The sequence below is a fragment of the Myxocyprinus asiaticus genome, chromosome 31 (genome assembly GCF_019703515.2).
Source record: "Myxocyprinus asiaticus isolate MX2 ecotype Aquarium Trade chromosome 31, UBuf_Myxa_2, whole genome shotgun sequence".
In the NCBI taxonomy this organism is placed as follows: Eukaryota; Metazoa; Chordata; class Actinopteri; order Cypriniformes; family Catostomidae; genus Myxocyprinus; species Myxocyprinus asiaticus.
In genome coordinates this window covers 25,190,168-25,206,538 of record NC_059374.1, presented here as the reverse complement: position 1 = coordinate 25,206,538, position 16,371 = coordinate 25,190,168, and the positions used below count along the sequence as shown (strand labels likewise).

Sequence of the window (16,371 nt, the reverse complement as noted above, 5' to 3'; positions counted from 1 at the left end):
TTTTTATAGTAATCAACATTATGCCACAAATGCTGTCGATTACGCTTAACTTGTACTGAACCCGGAACATTCCTTTAACTAAAGTTAACGAATGGAACCATACTATAAAATGTTACTGACGAAATGAAACCAAAATTAACCTTATTTCTTTCTTAATAAATATCCCCATGTTATAAAGCATTATACTTCAGCTAACATTATTCTAAAGGGGGAAAAAAACATGTTTTCAAAAACTTCTATTGAAATGTATAAACTTTCTCTGCTTCTGAATTTACTTTAACATTATTGTCAACTCCATACTCTGTTTCAGTTGGGAATATGTCAAACTAAAGATGTTAACTGCATATTTAATGCCGTTTCATATCGTTTTGGTTGGCTTTTGTACTCACCCAGAGAGAATCCATCCTTGTGGACCAGCCACACTTTCTCTGAGCCGTACCATGCTTGCTCTGCAGCTATCTGCTCCTCTGTCTTCACCTGTAGAGAAAAACACCAGTCAAAATCATATTTATTGGCTTTATAGACATCCCTGGATCAGAAACATCACGTGCTTCAAACTCACTCCATGCAATGGTCCACACTCATGGGAAGGGTGTATTGGAGAAGGACTGCTGTCAGTTGATTGATTGTTGACACTGAACTGGTACTTTAACACTGATCTGAGACCTACAATTTATCTATCAGATTATGGATAACGGTTGAAACAGGTCACAGATCAGCCAAAAAAGCATTGTTTACCAACATCTATAGTGAGAAATGAGCTTAAAGGGATAGTTCGCCCAACAATTAAATTCTGTCATCATTTACTTACCCTGTTATTCTTCCAAACCCATCTGAATTACTTTCTACTGTAGAACACAAAAGGAGATGTTAGGCATTATGTTTGCCTCAATCGCCAATCACTTTAATGGCATCTTTTTTCCATTCAATTTAAAGTGAAGATTGCACAACATCTCCTTTTGAGGTTCATGCAAGAAAGAAAGTAATTTGGTCTGGAACAACTTGAGGGAGAGTAAATGATGATAGACTTTTCCTTTTTGGGTGTACTATTCCTTTAAAACAGTGTAGGCTGTCATGCAAGACAGGGAGAGTTTAACTGCAGGTGTAGATGAAGTAGACTCAGGCTTCAGGTGATGGACAGGGTCAGATTACACACTAGATGTTCTGGTTGTCTGGGCATGTCTGACTCTACTGCACTCATGCCTGACCTTAACACATTCACACCAGTCTCAACATGAACTCTACTGTTGTAATAGGCTGACAGTGAGAGATAGTATATCAGTGATCAGTTGATGGGATGGGGTTGTGTTCCAGTTCACATGTTTCTCTCCTAACAGTGTTTTGTTAGTGTAAGACGTTATGATCATAGGTAAATCCACTCCATAGGTACAGTGATACTTGAGAAGAATGGGTAGGAAACACTACAGCACAACATAGAGGATTAAACCACTGTCAGTGTAGTACAACAAAGTTATAAACAAACCAATACTTTTTGATGTTAAAGCCTTAAAGGCTAGTTCAAACCACCCCAACACGGTTTCTACAAGTTGCTTAGTGTTGTCAATGAAATGGGATGGGTGAGAGAACACAACACTCCACAACACATGGTCACGACGGGTCAAGGGATTATGCAGGTGAACTACACACACAGCAGAAAGCAGACCTTAGGAAGGGCGGCAGCAGCATGGTCTGCCTTTAGGATGGCCACAGGATCCTCCTCCACCTGTCCCTGTGAGACAGCAGGTCAGCATGAGGGGGCAAGAGCACCGTTAGACACCATGACACTTTATAATGGAGATCTTTCAAACACACATTAGTCAATTTAATAGCCTGCCTCAGCTCCACACGTAAAGCATCCTGTGAATATAAGGGTTGCTGATCATTAAATATATATTAGTGTAAGGCACTATGGTCACCCTTTGGAAGGAAACAGGTATGAAATTAACATTCAGTTACTAGAATTTACTGTAGTGAATGACCGATATATTAGCCAGGAAGATTAATCAGATGATCTTTCTGCAGTGTTGGGTAGTAATGGACTACATGTAATTTGGATTACAAAATCAGAATAGAAATATTAAGTACTTGTAATTAGATTATTTTAATATTTTGATAATTGTTGTTTGATTTCATGTTTACTAAATTTTTTTTAATATTTTGTTTTATTTTTCCATTTTTTCTCCCAATTTGGAATGCCCAATTCCCAATGTGCTTTTAAGTCCTTGTGGTCACATAATGATTCGCCTCAGTCCGGGTGGCGGAGGACGAATCCCAGTTGCCTCCGCGTCTGAGACCGTCAACCCGCGCATCTTATCACGTGGCTTGTTGAGCGCGTTGCCACGGAGACATAGCACATGTGGAGGCTTCACGCCATCCAACACGGCAACAACGCTCAACTCACCATGCGCCCCACCGAGAACAAACCACATTATAGCGACCACGAGGAGGTTACCCCATGTGACTCTACCCTCCCTAGCAACCGGGCCAATTTGGTTGCTTAGGAGAACTGGCTGGAGTCACTCAGCATGCCCTGGGATTCGAACTAGCGAACTCCAGGGGTGATAACCAGCATCATTACCACTGAGCTACCCAGGCCCCTGTTTACGAAAATGTAATGAAAGAAGTGTAAATTGGTGTAAAGACTAAAAATTTTATTTTTATCAAAACTTGCAGGGGGAAAAGGGATTTTCTCTTACATTTTTGTTACTGAATTTTACTGAGTAAATGTTGTGTACAATATTTTTTTTGTGAGTACAATATTCATTTTATTTGGGCAATTTTGTGTACATCACATTTGCACAGATTATATTGTATTATGTGTGTATTTGGCATTATATCAACCATCGGGCACCTTGGCTATATTGGTAAACCACTAGTTTACAGCTGCATTACTTTTCATTATTAACATTTATGTACAGCATCATGATGCCAACAATAACAACACAGATTACACATAGATATGACTATGGTAGGAAAGACACTATGTTGGTAAAATTAAAATTGAGTTAATGCATGAATGAGATCATTTTCAGAGCCTGACACATGAGGCGGCAACAGGAGATTATCATGAATCAAAGTCACAAATCAAAAGCATCCACTGCCATACACTCACAAATGCTTATAAGTGGGCTAGCAAAAGTCCCTGAGGGCAAGTTCAGGTCAGACTAATACATTCCCATACTGAAGGTTTCATGCAGTTAGAGTTTGCCCTCAGTCACCATGCACTGACTGCCATAACAACAATACTATGTTTACATGCACAAATTTGTCAATCCGAATAAATTAAATCCGATTGCAGATTCCGAATGTGCTGTTTATATGTCCCTTAAACTTTGCAATCTGATACAAATATTCATTTACATGTATTTCGAACAAAACTTCTGCGCAAGTGACAAGCGTCAGTCGTTGCGTTCTGAAGAAGTGAAGAAAGGCTGAGAAAGTGAGAATGGCACCAAAGTCCGTAATTGGTGTTTTTGCTTTGTTGCGATATCTACAAAAAAAGAAATATGCCAGAAAAGCTTTCTTCTTATGTTACTCATCTACTTGGCAAACAAAGAATTAGAAGCAGCGTCTAATACCCTGTCTGACTTTACCATGTATTTGCCTCATGCCCATTCTTCCTCCAATCTAAACGCAGGCATCTCTGGATGAGAGTACGAAGTAAAGACAGGTGGGTGAGAGTTGTTCTTAAAGGAGTTTACAGATGTGGAATGGAAACAAAATAATAGGGACTTTAAGTAACATCTGCGGACGGGACGCTATGCAAAAATCACTCAGCAATAATGACGGTGGAACAAAGAATTTAATCTTTCAAGAAAAAAAAGGTTGGCTATTTAAAACAGCAAGAGAAGAGATGCTTGCAGTGTTAAATAACTGTCAGAAGAAGAGTTTTAATCTTGTACGATATAAATAGCCTACATCTAAAACCTAGATATTATTATTAATAGTCTACCGATATTTTTTCGTTGTTTTTTTTAGTTTTTTCATTGTTTTTTTTTTTTTTTAAAGCCTATAACGTGTGTAATTTACCATAAGTTTTGAGGAGTATGTTTAGGCTATTTACTGTGTTCACTTTGCATCATCTCTTGTAAAACATATTCTAACATTTACTTTCCTAATCTGTCATGTACGATCGACAGTCACTATGGCAAAGAAGAAATGCTTTAGAGATGATGGTTTCGATATCAGGAAGTGAGTGATGTCTCGTACACGCAATGGAACACAGAACCCCGTAACCGCACCTGCTGTCTGAAGTCCCTATTAAGAATGACACAACGTTATTTTTTGCTTTATGTGATGTCATGAAAGAACATATGTGCCCTACAGAATATTAAGTGCGAGCCCGCATACCCTTAATAATGCGTTTTGTCGGGGCCTGAGTAGCTCAGCAAGTAAAGACGCTGACTACCACCCCTGGAATTCACGAGTTCGAATCCAGGGCATGCTGAGTGACTCCAGCCAGGTCTCCTAAGCAACAACATTGGCCCGGTTGCTAAGGAAGGTAGAGTCACATGGGGTAACCTCCTTGTGGTCACTATAATGTGGTTCGCTCACGGTGGGGCGCAAGGTGAGTTGTACGTGGATGTCGCGATGGATGGCGTGAAGCCTCCACACGCGCTATGTCTCCGCAGTAACGTGCTCAACAAGCCACATAAGATGCGTGGGTTGACGGTCTCAGACGCAGAGGCAACTGAGATTCGTCCTCCACCACCCGGATTGAGGCGAGTCACTACGCCACCACGAGGACTTAGAATGCACTGGGAATTGGGCATTCCAAATTGGGGAGAAAAATAATGAATATAAAAAATAATGCATTTTGTCATTGCTTTGTAGGTTCCCGCGAAGAATATCACGTATAAACATACATACGCACAACATCTCTGCGCATGAGCACAAGGTATTTTGAATACGATTGAGAAAGTAGTCAGATTTAAACGTTTACATGGCTAATATTTTTATTTGAGTCTGATTATTTTAGGTCTACACCACCCCCTTCAATCGGATGGAAATTTCATTCAGATCCAGCTCAATCTGATCATTTTTGTGTTTACATGAAGGCTTTTCAATCCGATTGAGCTATCAGTCAGATTTTAAATGGATTATTTGGTTGCATGTAAACGTGGCCACTGACTTAGCAAGCAAAAAAAATACAAAAAAAAACAAGCAATCCTTACATCAGATTTAAGGTGAAACTATCCAGATTATGCAAAGTTTAACAAAATACACTAAACTAACCAACAAATACATTTGTAATTGACAAGTTTCTAGAAAATCAATCTGAACTGACACTCTACTACAACATGACATCTAGGTTTGGCAAAAACAAAAAGACAAGCACAAAAGCATATACAGTCAAGTATGAGGGTGGGGTTGTGTTAGGTAGAGGAATGGAGGGCTTACACTCCAGCAGGCCACACGAGAGCACACTCCAGCCAGGCCAAAGAGGGGTGCAGAGGGGCCCTGTACCTGAGATGACGCAGAGGCACTGGCAACAGGTTCCAGCTACACCAGCCAGCCAAACAATCACAGCCACAGAGACAGCAGTGAATGAGAGAAAGAGGAAGAGATGAGACACGTATCCACAGATGAAAGGACAGCAGCAGGCACATGGAGATGGGATGGACATGCCTAAATTGAGAACCTGTTAACTAAATACTAAAGTTTTCCTGTAACAGAACACAGAAATGTACTTGAAGTAGTGGAAAAAAGGGAAAAAATGAAGAACTGCTCACTACTGTTTAGAACAGAGCTATAATTCTCTTCTAAAGACACTGAGTTCATAAACATTAAATGAGTGTACACTATGCAGCCACTCTGCTCACATTAATGTCCTGAAAATCCCTTTTGTCATTAACAATGTCGTGTTATTAAAATATTTCCTAATGAGTATTCAAACAGCATAAGTGCTGTATTTATAGCTCTACAGCCAGTATAGTGAGAGCTGTGTAAGACAATGGATAAAAGTATATTTTAGCTCCGGAGAGAGAGTTAGTCAGATGAAAATGAAGAGGAAGCAGTAATGAAGAACGAGAAGAGGACAGAGGAAGAGGAGAAGTAATAGACAGGCATTACAGATGCAGCGAAAATCCTCTCCAGCCGTCTCTGTGCCTCTTCAGTGGGATTCAGTGGTGGACTCTCCTAAAGGTCAGACCACCAAGAGGAGGTGAGTCTATCTCAGACTATGATCATGGCTTTTAGGGGTGGGCAGTATGACCAAAACCACAGTACGAGTAATTTTACATCCCAGTAACAGTACATTATCCGTCACGATATAGTAATTTTGCTGGAAATTCAACCCCAAATTGTTTTATACATTACATAATCATGTAGTAAATTCTATCGTTCGATCATTTTAGTGACTTTAACATGCTGAATACTCAAAACAGCACTACATTATAGGGGTGGGTAAAAATATTGATTTTCTGATGCAGATTTAAACAATCTTGATTCTTAAATCCCAAGATCAATCTTTTACTCTATGAGCAACCCTCCACTACAATGAGAGGAAACCACTCGCGTTTGCAACCAAATTTTGCGCTATGCGACTAAAATGTATATATTTGGCAACTGGCTGCAAATGTGTAGTATAGTGGTGGAATATCTTATTGATTGAAAACATGGATTTGTTTGTTTGTAAAAGCCAAAATGTGACAAAAATGATGAAAAACTACTCAAATATAATTAGTCGAATCAAAATCGGAATTAAAAGCTTGTGAATCGAATCTGGAAATCTGTATCAATACCCAGCCCTAATAAATGTTTTTTTTTTAAATGGTAAATTTTTGAACAGTTGCACACCTGTGACTGTGTGACCACACATCATTTGAAGTTAATGCGCCAAATTGCAACATTGCTCAGTAACCATGAAAAAAACTATAGTTAAACAAACACCAATAGTTTATTGTTTGGTGACTTTTTTTTTCATGGCTTTACTGCTGTATAAATTGTACACCGCCACATGGTACAAACCATCATACTGCCCAGCCCTAATGGCTTTGTTATAGATAATATATTTTTAAGCAGCAAAAACAATTTATGTACAGGATAAATTGTAAAAGCATTACACAGAACATGGTTGACAGCAATGTAACTAGTGTGAATGTTAGCCATGCTGCACTCCCTTTCTGCAGAGCTGAGCAGGCAAGTTAACTAACTGCTGCAGGGGGTGAACTCACTAAAATACTCCTACACACACCTTTTCGGCCATAGTTGGCACAGTGGGTTTAGAAATGCTCCCAGTAGAAGGTCTCCCTGCTGGGGCTTGCGGCATACGTACGGCTGCCTTCACCTTCAATTATCATGTTTAAACCACACACAAGAGTATTCACAAAGGTCACTGAAGTGACTGAAGTAATAACCATGCATCCAATCAGTGATCAGTGCACCAGAGAAATGTCTTTTAGTATAAAACATCATGCATAGAACACTCCAAGTGAAGCATCCAGACGCAGAATAATATAAAAGGTATACAATGTAATTCAAACAGCCATTACACAGCCAAGATCAGCACCTTAAAGCTGGATTTCCAATGGGCCAAAGAAGCCTAAAGAGGCTCCTTAGAGAGGCAACTTAGAGAAAGACAGTGAAAAGCTCAGGAGAAGGGTGCGGTCACACAACCAAAGCCTCAAAACTCATGAGCTATAACATTTACTGAAAGTTAAATATCACCTGAATACTATCTACTGTATATGAAAATAAAGTTTAGAGGATAAAATGGTGCCATGTTAGTGGAAATGATGCTGTGCTGATACTTGTTTGTTTACAAAAATTCTACTCAGTGGAATAATTGTATGGCTAGTGGCACACGGCTTACAGATTTGCACACTCCTCACACAGTTAAGTGAAGTACAGCAAACCATGCAGTCGAGTAATCAATATGATCTATACCTCTGGTTTTTTCATAGCCATTTGTTTAGGGGTGGGTATGAACCCTGACGGAGGGGCAAATGGGTCTGTCTTGGGGGCCAGGGGGCTAATGGTGTTGGATTTAGTAGAAGCAGAGGTAGCAGCTGCTTTAGGGATGGTAGGTGTAGAACTGGGGGTAACAGGCACTGTTTTGGGATCTGGAATAGGAGCTGAAGGTGATGAAATCATGGGAGCTTTTGGAACAAATCCAGCAGAAGTCATGGAAGAAGGTTTTGGAACAGGAATAAAACCTGGTGGTGGGGAAAGAGTAGATGGTTTTGACATGGGGACAAATCCTGTGGGTTTTGGTGCCGGGACAACTCCTGTTGGGGAAGAGAGTGGGTAGGCTTTGGAGGCAGGGATAAACCCTGTAGGTGGTGAAAGAGGAGACTTGGAAGGAGTTGAGGTAGTTGCAGATGTTAAAGTCTGTTCTTCGTGTTTTGGTGGTTGGCTAGCCTCTACTTTCGGCACATTTTTATCCTTTGCTGGTCCAGAATTGTCCTTCTCTTGTGTTTTTTCAATCACATTCTCTACAGTTTTTGCGTCCTCTTTTTCAGCAGACCCATCTTTGCGGATGCGTGGACGAGGCTCCCTGGTCCTGCCCCGGTTCATCAGACTGGCCAGTCCAGCAGAGAGATCATCTTTTTCCTCTTTCTTAATTGCATCATGTCTGAAAGAAAACACTGGCATCTTCACAACCTTAGGTACAGATGCCGGTTCAGGTTTGGATGGTTCTAATGCTAGTTTAGGTGGGTCCTGGGACATGGCTGCAGGGGATGTTGCCGTGTCTTCTTCTGCAGGCAGTACCCTCCTCACTACTCTGCGCACCACCTTCACCACCTTCTTCCGGGTTCCACCCTGCAAGTTCTCTGCGAGCTCTGGCTGGCTGGCACTAACAGCAGTCTGGGCATTGCCATTGAGAGTACAACTGACTTTGCTATCTCCATTCAGAATGGGTTCAGGACTCAGTGGAGCTTGAGGAGGCTCAGGGCTTTTGAAACGCTCCGGCATCTTGGGAATTTCAGAGTACCTGTTGGTTGCCACCTTGTTTCTGTTGGGTGACGGGCTCTTGACCCGCTCCCTGAGTTGAGGTTGGGATGGAACCTCTGCAGGATTGTCCCGAACAGGCTGAGGGCTCTTGGCACGCAGCAGGCCTCTGCCAGGCTCCAGGCTTGGCACTGACTGGGATCGGCTACTCAGGCTACCATCGCTGTCGGACTACTCACCCGGCAGATATGGCAGAAGTAGAGGAGTCCGTGAGGAAAGGTAAAAAGACAAACCATCATTGAAAACACAAACATATTGCTAAATGAGTGAACAACTAATATGTATCAACCCTTAGATAGTGTTTTGAAAACACAATTTCTACCAGAACATGATGTTGTGTTGGTTGCTAGCTAGCCTACATATTCCTGACTTATTTGGTGTACTTTGACTGGGACCATTTGTTGCATTCAAATGGGTGGAGAAAACAGATCTCAGAACTCTTTTGGGAGATGATGCTTCTTCAGTCTTTCAATACCAAAAGGTAACGCTATAAATATCTCACAAAAAGAAAAAGTAAAACAACACCATTTGGCCATCTAACACAATAAACAAGGTGAAAGGGAAGTAGAAGGTTTTTTTTCTTCATTTACATAATATCCAGCAGCTCTGTAAGAAACAGAGAATTGTGATGAGGTTTTGAACTATTGCATAAATAAATACACTAAGAATCATTTAATGTGACTTATTGCACTTAGAATTACTACACAGAGTGCCTCTTCAAGCATGCATATGCAAACTCAGACTAAAAGTGAACCACTTTTCTGAGACATGTCTTGCCCCCCTACCATGTTGTCTCTTGACTCCCACAAACATATGCAGCAGACTCCATTATTGTATTAACAGATATACACACAGTCTACATGCCAGTAAGTCATTGCACATTGCTCACTGTCACCCACACTATTTTAATTTGACTATTTAAACTCACTGAAACTTACAGAAAAAAATGCTTTCATCTGTCTCAGCTGTCTATTAAAATATAATGTAATTTATGGATTCAGACTGCTGTGTTAAAAAGACCCATTCTAACACTTCAAATCAAGCTGAGACAAGGAGAAAATGATACCATTCTGATGGTGTGTCATAGCTCCAATTAAGAATTCTTTCTGGATGTAGGATTAATCCTTATTTTCACTATCTAATTTCAAACACCCCAGTACAATGCATGTATTATTTAATATTTAGTAAGTGTGTTTATGGAATCTCTTTATTAAACCACAGACCTTTTGTTCAGACAAACAGAGCATGTGGTGTGCAACAGCTGCATGCCAATAAACAAAACAACAAAGAATCAAACTGTCTCCATCTTCACTGACTGAGAGGCAAATTACTATGCAGCAGGTGTGACAGTGGATGAGTCAATGGTCCATTTGCACTGAATAAAAGATGTTATTGTAAATATACTAGGAACAGGCATATTCTCTATTAGCCTAACCTTTCTTACAGTATTGTTAACACCCACTGAAATGGGCTTCCTGTGACGACAATTCTGCATCCTGTGTCGGAACACAAGGACATGGAGCCAAATACACTACTCTAAACACGGAATTAGTAGTAGTGGACCGATATGTGTTTTTAATACTGACACCGAGAACTAGAGAACAATGGGCGATAATATGCCAAAATTTATTAACAGCACATTTTTTATACACAAAATTGCTGAATTTATACAAACACTTATTCATACAAAATATTTACTCAAAAATATATTATATTCAAAACAGAAACAGATCGAAACTGTTATCAGCTGTTGCCAATAATCTCAACATTGCCAAAAGTCAGCCGATTAATCAACCTGGCTGAAATATCGGTCAATCACTACTAATAAAATACATGTAGCTTTGTTTGTGGAGACAAACAATCTGATTTTCAATCTTATAATTAGATTTTTTTTTTTTTTTTTTTTTTACAACTGTATCACTTTAAAAGAGCTGAAATACTTAATTTGTTAGTGTGCAGAATAGATGGGGACTTACATTGTCTTTTGAACTCTTAGGGATTGGCTTGTTCTCTTCTTTAATCTATAGGGGTTCATGTAAAAAGCTCATTAGCATTTGCTTCGGGATGAATGAAAATGAGTTAATGCTGAGGTTATTTTGCAGCTGACACATCCGATGCATTAATACATTCATGCATGACCATTAAAGGCTTATTAAACATTTCAAAAGACCAGGTTAGACAGAGAGAAGTTCGACTAAAAATTTGGAAACTTAAAAAGGCACTCATTTACAGTGCTTGCAATTTATCATGACATATTTTAAGCAGTAGCGTCGGTTAACAATCCCCCATGACTTTGAAGCACACTGGTCATTTTCACAAAGTGATTCGTGTTTTCCATCTGCCACAGTACACACACACACACATTCACAAACACACATGCACCGAATAGACGCTGTTAGCAGCAGTGTGCTCATAAACCGTGCACTTGGCACCCAAGTGCATTGCCACAAATAGATATAAAAGTGAGAGCATTGGTGCATTACATGCACAACAATCAGCTGATATCACATAGTGCAGGAAGATGAGAATGAAACACCACTTTCCTTTTGCTCCCAGAAGGAAAAGCGTGATGAGAATGCCATGCTGGCAACGCTGCTGTCATGGGCTGGGCCGGGTAAGGGTTTGAGGGCGGAGACAGAGAGATGAGGGAGGGAGGGCGGGCGGGCGGGCAGGCGGGATGAAAAGATGAGTGACAAATGGAGAGACCAGCAGACAAGAGGCTGGCACAATGGATGCTGGTCTTCACAGTTAAGTTATGAGGTCACAAACTTCAGGTAAGCAAGACCCACAATGCTGGAAAGAGGAGCAGGTTCTTGGCTCTGTTGGACAGAAGGAAGTGATTAAATACACTGGGATTGGCTCAAATGACAATACACAAATCACCTGGAAGAAAAGCAGCACATGCTTACTAAAAGGCTCCATGACAGACCTATGGGTATTCAAAAATTGGGTTGATTGCAAAGCTACAGTCTGACCTCTATCTAACGGAAGGCCTTGAACTTTCAAAATGAAATATATTATGAAATATAAATATAAACATAAAACATTAGGGCTGTCGATTTAAAGCGTTTAGTGCGATTAACTCAATGAAACATAAAAAAAAAAAACGGATGCAATTAATCATGCCCCTGATCCGCACGTAAATTCCATAATGAGGAATGTTCTTAACATTGTAACAATACAAGCTTGATGTACCACCTTGATGTGGCAGTAGGGGGCAGTCTGCTCCAGCTGTAAAGGCAACATGCCTCATCAAACCAACCAACAGGCAGCACAGCCTTCCAAAGACATGCTTTACCCTAAAGACAGCTGAACCGAGCACAAAAGAATGTAGGTATCTCGAGATGCGTTTTTCAACTTTTCAATCTTTTATTTCTTTCAATGAAACCTTTACCCAAATTTTTTATTCCACCACAGCTCTCATTCACACATCCACTGCTTTTATGGTGCCTTTTTGTCACTGTATGATTTCATTGTATGGAAAAAAGAAGCTTGTAGACTCTCCAAAACCTTTCCTTTAGTGTTCCAAACAAAAAGAATGCCATATATGTTTGAAATGACATGAGGGTGAGTAAATTACAGAACATTTATTTTTGGGTAAACTATACCTTTAATAAAAGACGACTGTCAGAGAGCTTTTGTTTGTAAACACAAAAAGCATTTTCACCTCATTATCAAGCCACCACAGCTCCATGGATCTATGATCCCCAATTGCTGTCACACAGACCTCTATTCTTACCCCATATGCAGATCCCCAACCCTGCTCTCCCCTAAAGCCCCCTACTCCACCACAGACCCGTCACCAGGCCTTTCACTCATCAGACACACTGTAGCTATAAAAAGCTGCCGGTGGTGTTCTTATCTGTTAACAGAGCACTGTGATACTGACAGCACAGTCCTTTTTTAAGAGCCGCCACATGGGCACGATGAAACGGTTCACATTAAAACTAAACTTGCACCAGCTGCACAAAACAGTATACTAACACAAAATCAAAAGCAAACAAACTCAACAGGGATTGATAATGGAGAAAAACAAAAGGACCACATGATAACAATAAAAAAAATTAAACGAATAGCTCACCCAAAAATGAAAATACTGCCATAATTTATTCACCCAGTAAGGCTGTCACAATTATGAAATTTGGCTGATGATTAATTGCGATTATGACGATTAATTGTCTCTTTGAGAGCTTTCACAATTAATTGTCAAACAAGCTGTCATATTTCTTAAGGTTAAAAAGTCATTTTTTTATATATTTAACTTCAAATATATAAAACAAATAATAAAATGGGGATATATATGATTCCCTTTTAAGGCTTTAAAACTTATGACATGAAAAATAATGTTTTAAATGTTCTAAATTTTAAAAATATGTCTTTCTTTTTAGTCAGCTTTAGTCCTGGTCCATTTTACAGTTACACTGTTGTTTTTGGAACCCAGCCAACCTGAATAGCAATATTATATTACATTACATTATATGGAATAGTAAAATATTTCTGTCCTAAATTCTTTCATTTTTACTTTATTTTAAGTCTCTCAGATTAAACCCACAAGCCCTTATTTCTCATGAAGGAAGATCTCTGAGATTCCATTTCTTCATTTTACCATCTCCATAGAAAGAGTAAGTGGGCTCTGCATGTCACTGCGTATCATTAACACAGTGGGACCACTTATTCATACACACAATGACTAAGATTCAGGAACATTTGCCATTATGTGATCGTCAAATGAAAGTGAAACCGGAGCTTAGAGGAAGACCAATATATCAGTTTTACCAATTAATTAGTGCCAATAGTTGCTTTTTGGAACTAATCGGTTATCATCAAAAATCAGTCGATAGTTGCCAATATTTTTTTTCATCATTTAGTCATTTCAAAATAAGAGTCCCCAGTGTGTTTTGGGCTTGTTTATACTTAAGTCCCACATTATGTACCAAATCTTAATTTTTTCTGGTTATAATTGGGATTTTGGTAGAACAAAAACTGCATCTGGAATTTTATTCTTTTTGGACTCTTTGTCTTTGCCCGTCATAATAAAGAAAGCGGTGTTAATTTTTTTTCAACGGTTTTTGTTTAAGACATAGTTTTAGCCTTTTGACGAAAATGTCCTTTAAAATTAGTCAATATTTTGTCATCTCATATTCATTTGTTTTAGTCAGTTTTAGTCTGACGAAAATTACATATAATTTTAGTCAACGAAAATAAAGTCTTTTAGTTGATGACAATCAACTAAAAAGTGTGTCAAACTGTAACAGACCAGACTTTAATCAAATATTCAAACATTTAGGGAAAAAAAAACATTTTTTAATTTAAAAATGTATCAAACATATAACTATACATAGCCTACTGTCCTTGTTGTGAAAAACTGAGCTCCTAACATATTAATGAATAGACAGACGTATTAGCTACTTTTTAGAAGTTAGCCAACTGTACTCTGAATTCTTCATGCTTTAGAGACTTATACATTTTTCATGAAAGGATATTACATCGCATGTAGCATGTTTCTTACGGAAACAGTGTATTCACAACGCAAGTTACGCAACGCAAATTATACATATTCTTACCAGCGTCTCATTTAGTTCAAGTTCACCTGTTCATTCACTTCACTGTGTAGATGTAAGTTGTTATATTACATATACTGTATGTTGTGGATATAGGCTCCAATAGTGATTCAAATCATGTATAAATAGGATGCATTTGAATGAGGCATTTACCCCGTTTTAAAGTGGTTCATTTGCGTGTGTTCAATGGCTCAAGCGGAGAAATCCCAAATTATTAATGTGTTAGATGAATCTATATCTAATATATTCTTCTATATACAGATTCTATAGATGTTTCTTCTCCTTTTCATATCTTGCACTGTTAATATCTTGCAGTATCATTTTTATCTCGTCATATTTTCATCAATAGTATGCTTTAAATAGTTTAATTATCATCATGGCCTTTTTCATCTAGTTTTCCTTAAAACGTAAAAAAAAAAAAACCATCAACAAACGTTTTCATCTGTGATTTCGTTGACAAGATTAACACTGAAAGATTTTTTTTTTAATTTTTTTTTACATTTTATAAATCAAAACTATCGGCCAATAAATTGGTTATCGGTTGACCTCTACTGGAGCTCTTTACGTTCACTATCAAAGTTCAAGATAAGTTTATACCTCGTTTATATTTATGCAGGAGATTGGCGCAAGCCTCTGCAGATGGCGCACGATCAGAGCAATTGACAAGTGGTTAATCTTCATGTGCAATTCATGGGCTCTTCTGGGTGACGTCCGCGGTGCGGATCAGTGAAACACTTAGAGATTAACAGAATGAGATGCACAAACGCGCCATTCTTTGCTTTTATATATTCGCTTAAAACTCTCTTATGTGGACATTAAAATGTTTGGAATTTGAAGCACACTAATCATGGTTACATCAAATAAGTGCAGTTAAATCAAATAACCGCAATCAGATGATTATTTAATAAATCGCGATAGGCCTACTCACCTGTTTGACTTTTTCTTACGCGGAACACAAAAGGAAAATGTAGTCAGCATTCCGTTCCATCTCTTCAATACAATGTCAGTGGATAGTTCCTCACTTTGAAGTAGGGGTCGACCGATTATCGGCCTGGCTGATAATCGGATCTGATATTTATAATATTTTTAATTATCGGAATCGTTATTTTGTCTGATCTAATTCCCGACCAATTTAAAAATGCGCTCTATTGGCTCTGATGCCACCACCTCTCTCTGAAAGGTTACTGGTTGTAGTCTGGCTCAATGCCCACCCACAGTATCATCGGATTGGTTATATGTCACAATGGCCAATCAACACTGTACACTGTATTCATGGGGTTCCTATTTGTGAGAGGTGGGAAAGAGGAAAGCAGCAAGGGAAAGACGCATCATTGAGAGGACAAGCTGTTTAGCTTGTCCAATTAGTGCACTGCGGTCCGGATCCAGACCCCGGATTTGTTTTGTCCTGACCGCAAGACATCAACGCTCCATTTAACCATTTCTACACTTTAGGTTAGCAGCATGACAAAATAACGGAGATGTGTACACCTTAAGCACTCCGGGGCATAGATAGCACTGATGTTGCTTCATTAATACCCTTTCGCACTCAGAACACGTTGCCTCTCTCCTCTGGCTGCAACATGAGGCGCCTCATAGTAGAGCTGCAGACGAGGTTATTTTTACGACAGTAGATTGTAGCGGAGAAATACAGCGAGCAGCATTATAGATGAATAATGGCATCATTCGCTAAAATACACTGCAGAAAACGAAAATGAAGCAGAAACTATCTTCATGTGTCTGATATGACTCTGGACAATTTATCGTGGTTCCGGAGCGCCTTTAGACTAGAAACGATTTTTTTCTGTCTAAATTTAGCTATATTAAATTTATTTCAAGCCTATTGATAATAAACAGAGAT

At 39.1% G+C, this 16,371-nt stretch overlaps 1 protein-coding gene across 12 annotated transcripts in view; it reads right to left on the bottom strand.

The window, feature by feature from the left end:
- myo18ab (myosin XVIIIA b) overlaps positions 1 to 16,371 on the bottom strand; it is a 172,996-nt gene that overhangs the window by 101,568 nt on the left and 55,057 nt on the right. For 6 of the 12 annotated variants that reach the window (XM_051665908.1, XM_051665909.1, XM_051665910.1 and 3 more), the window contains one exon: positions 390 to 477. In XM_051665908.1, coding sequence (XP_051521868.1) covers positions 390 to 477 — 88 coding nt within the window. Of the gene's footprint in view, positions 1 to 389; positions 480 to 562; positions 654 to 1,663; positions 1,730 to 11,497; positions 11,772 to 16,371 lie in introns of those variants that run through there. The other 6 variants (XM_051665905.1, XM_051665906.1, XM_051665904.1 and 3 more) reach the window with 4 other exon arrangements.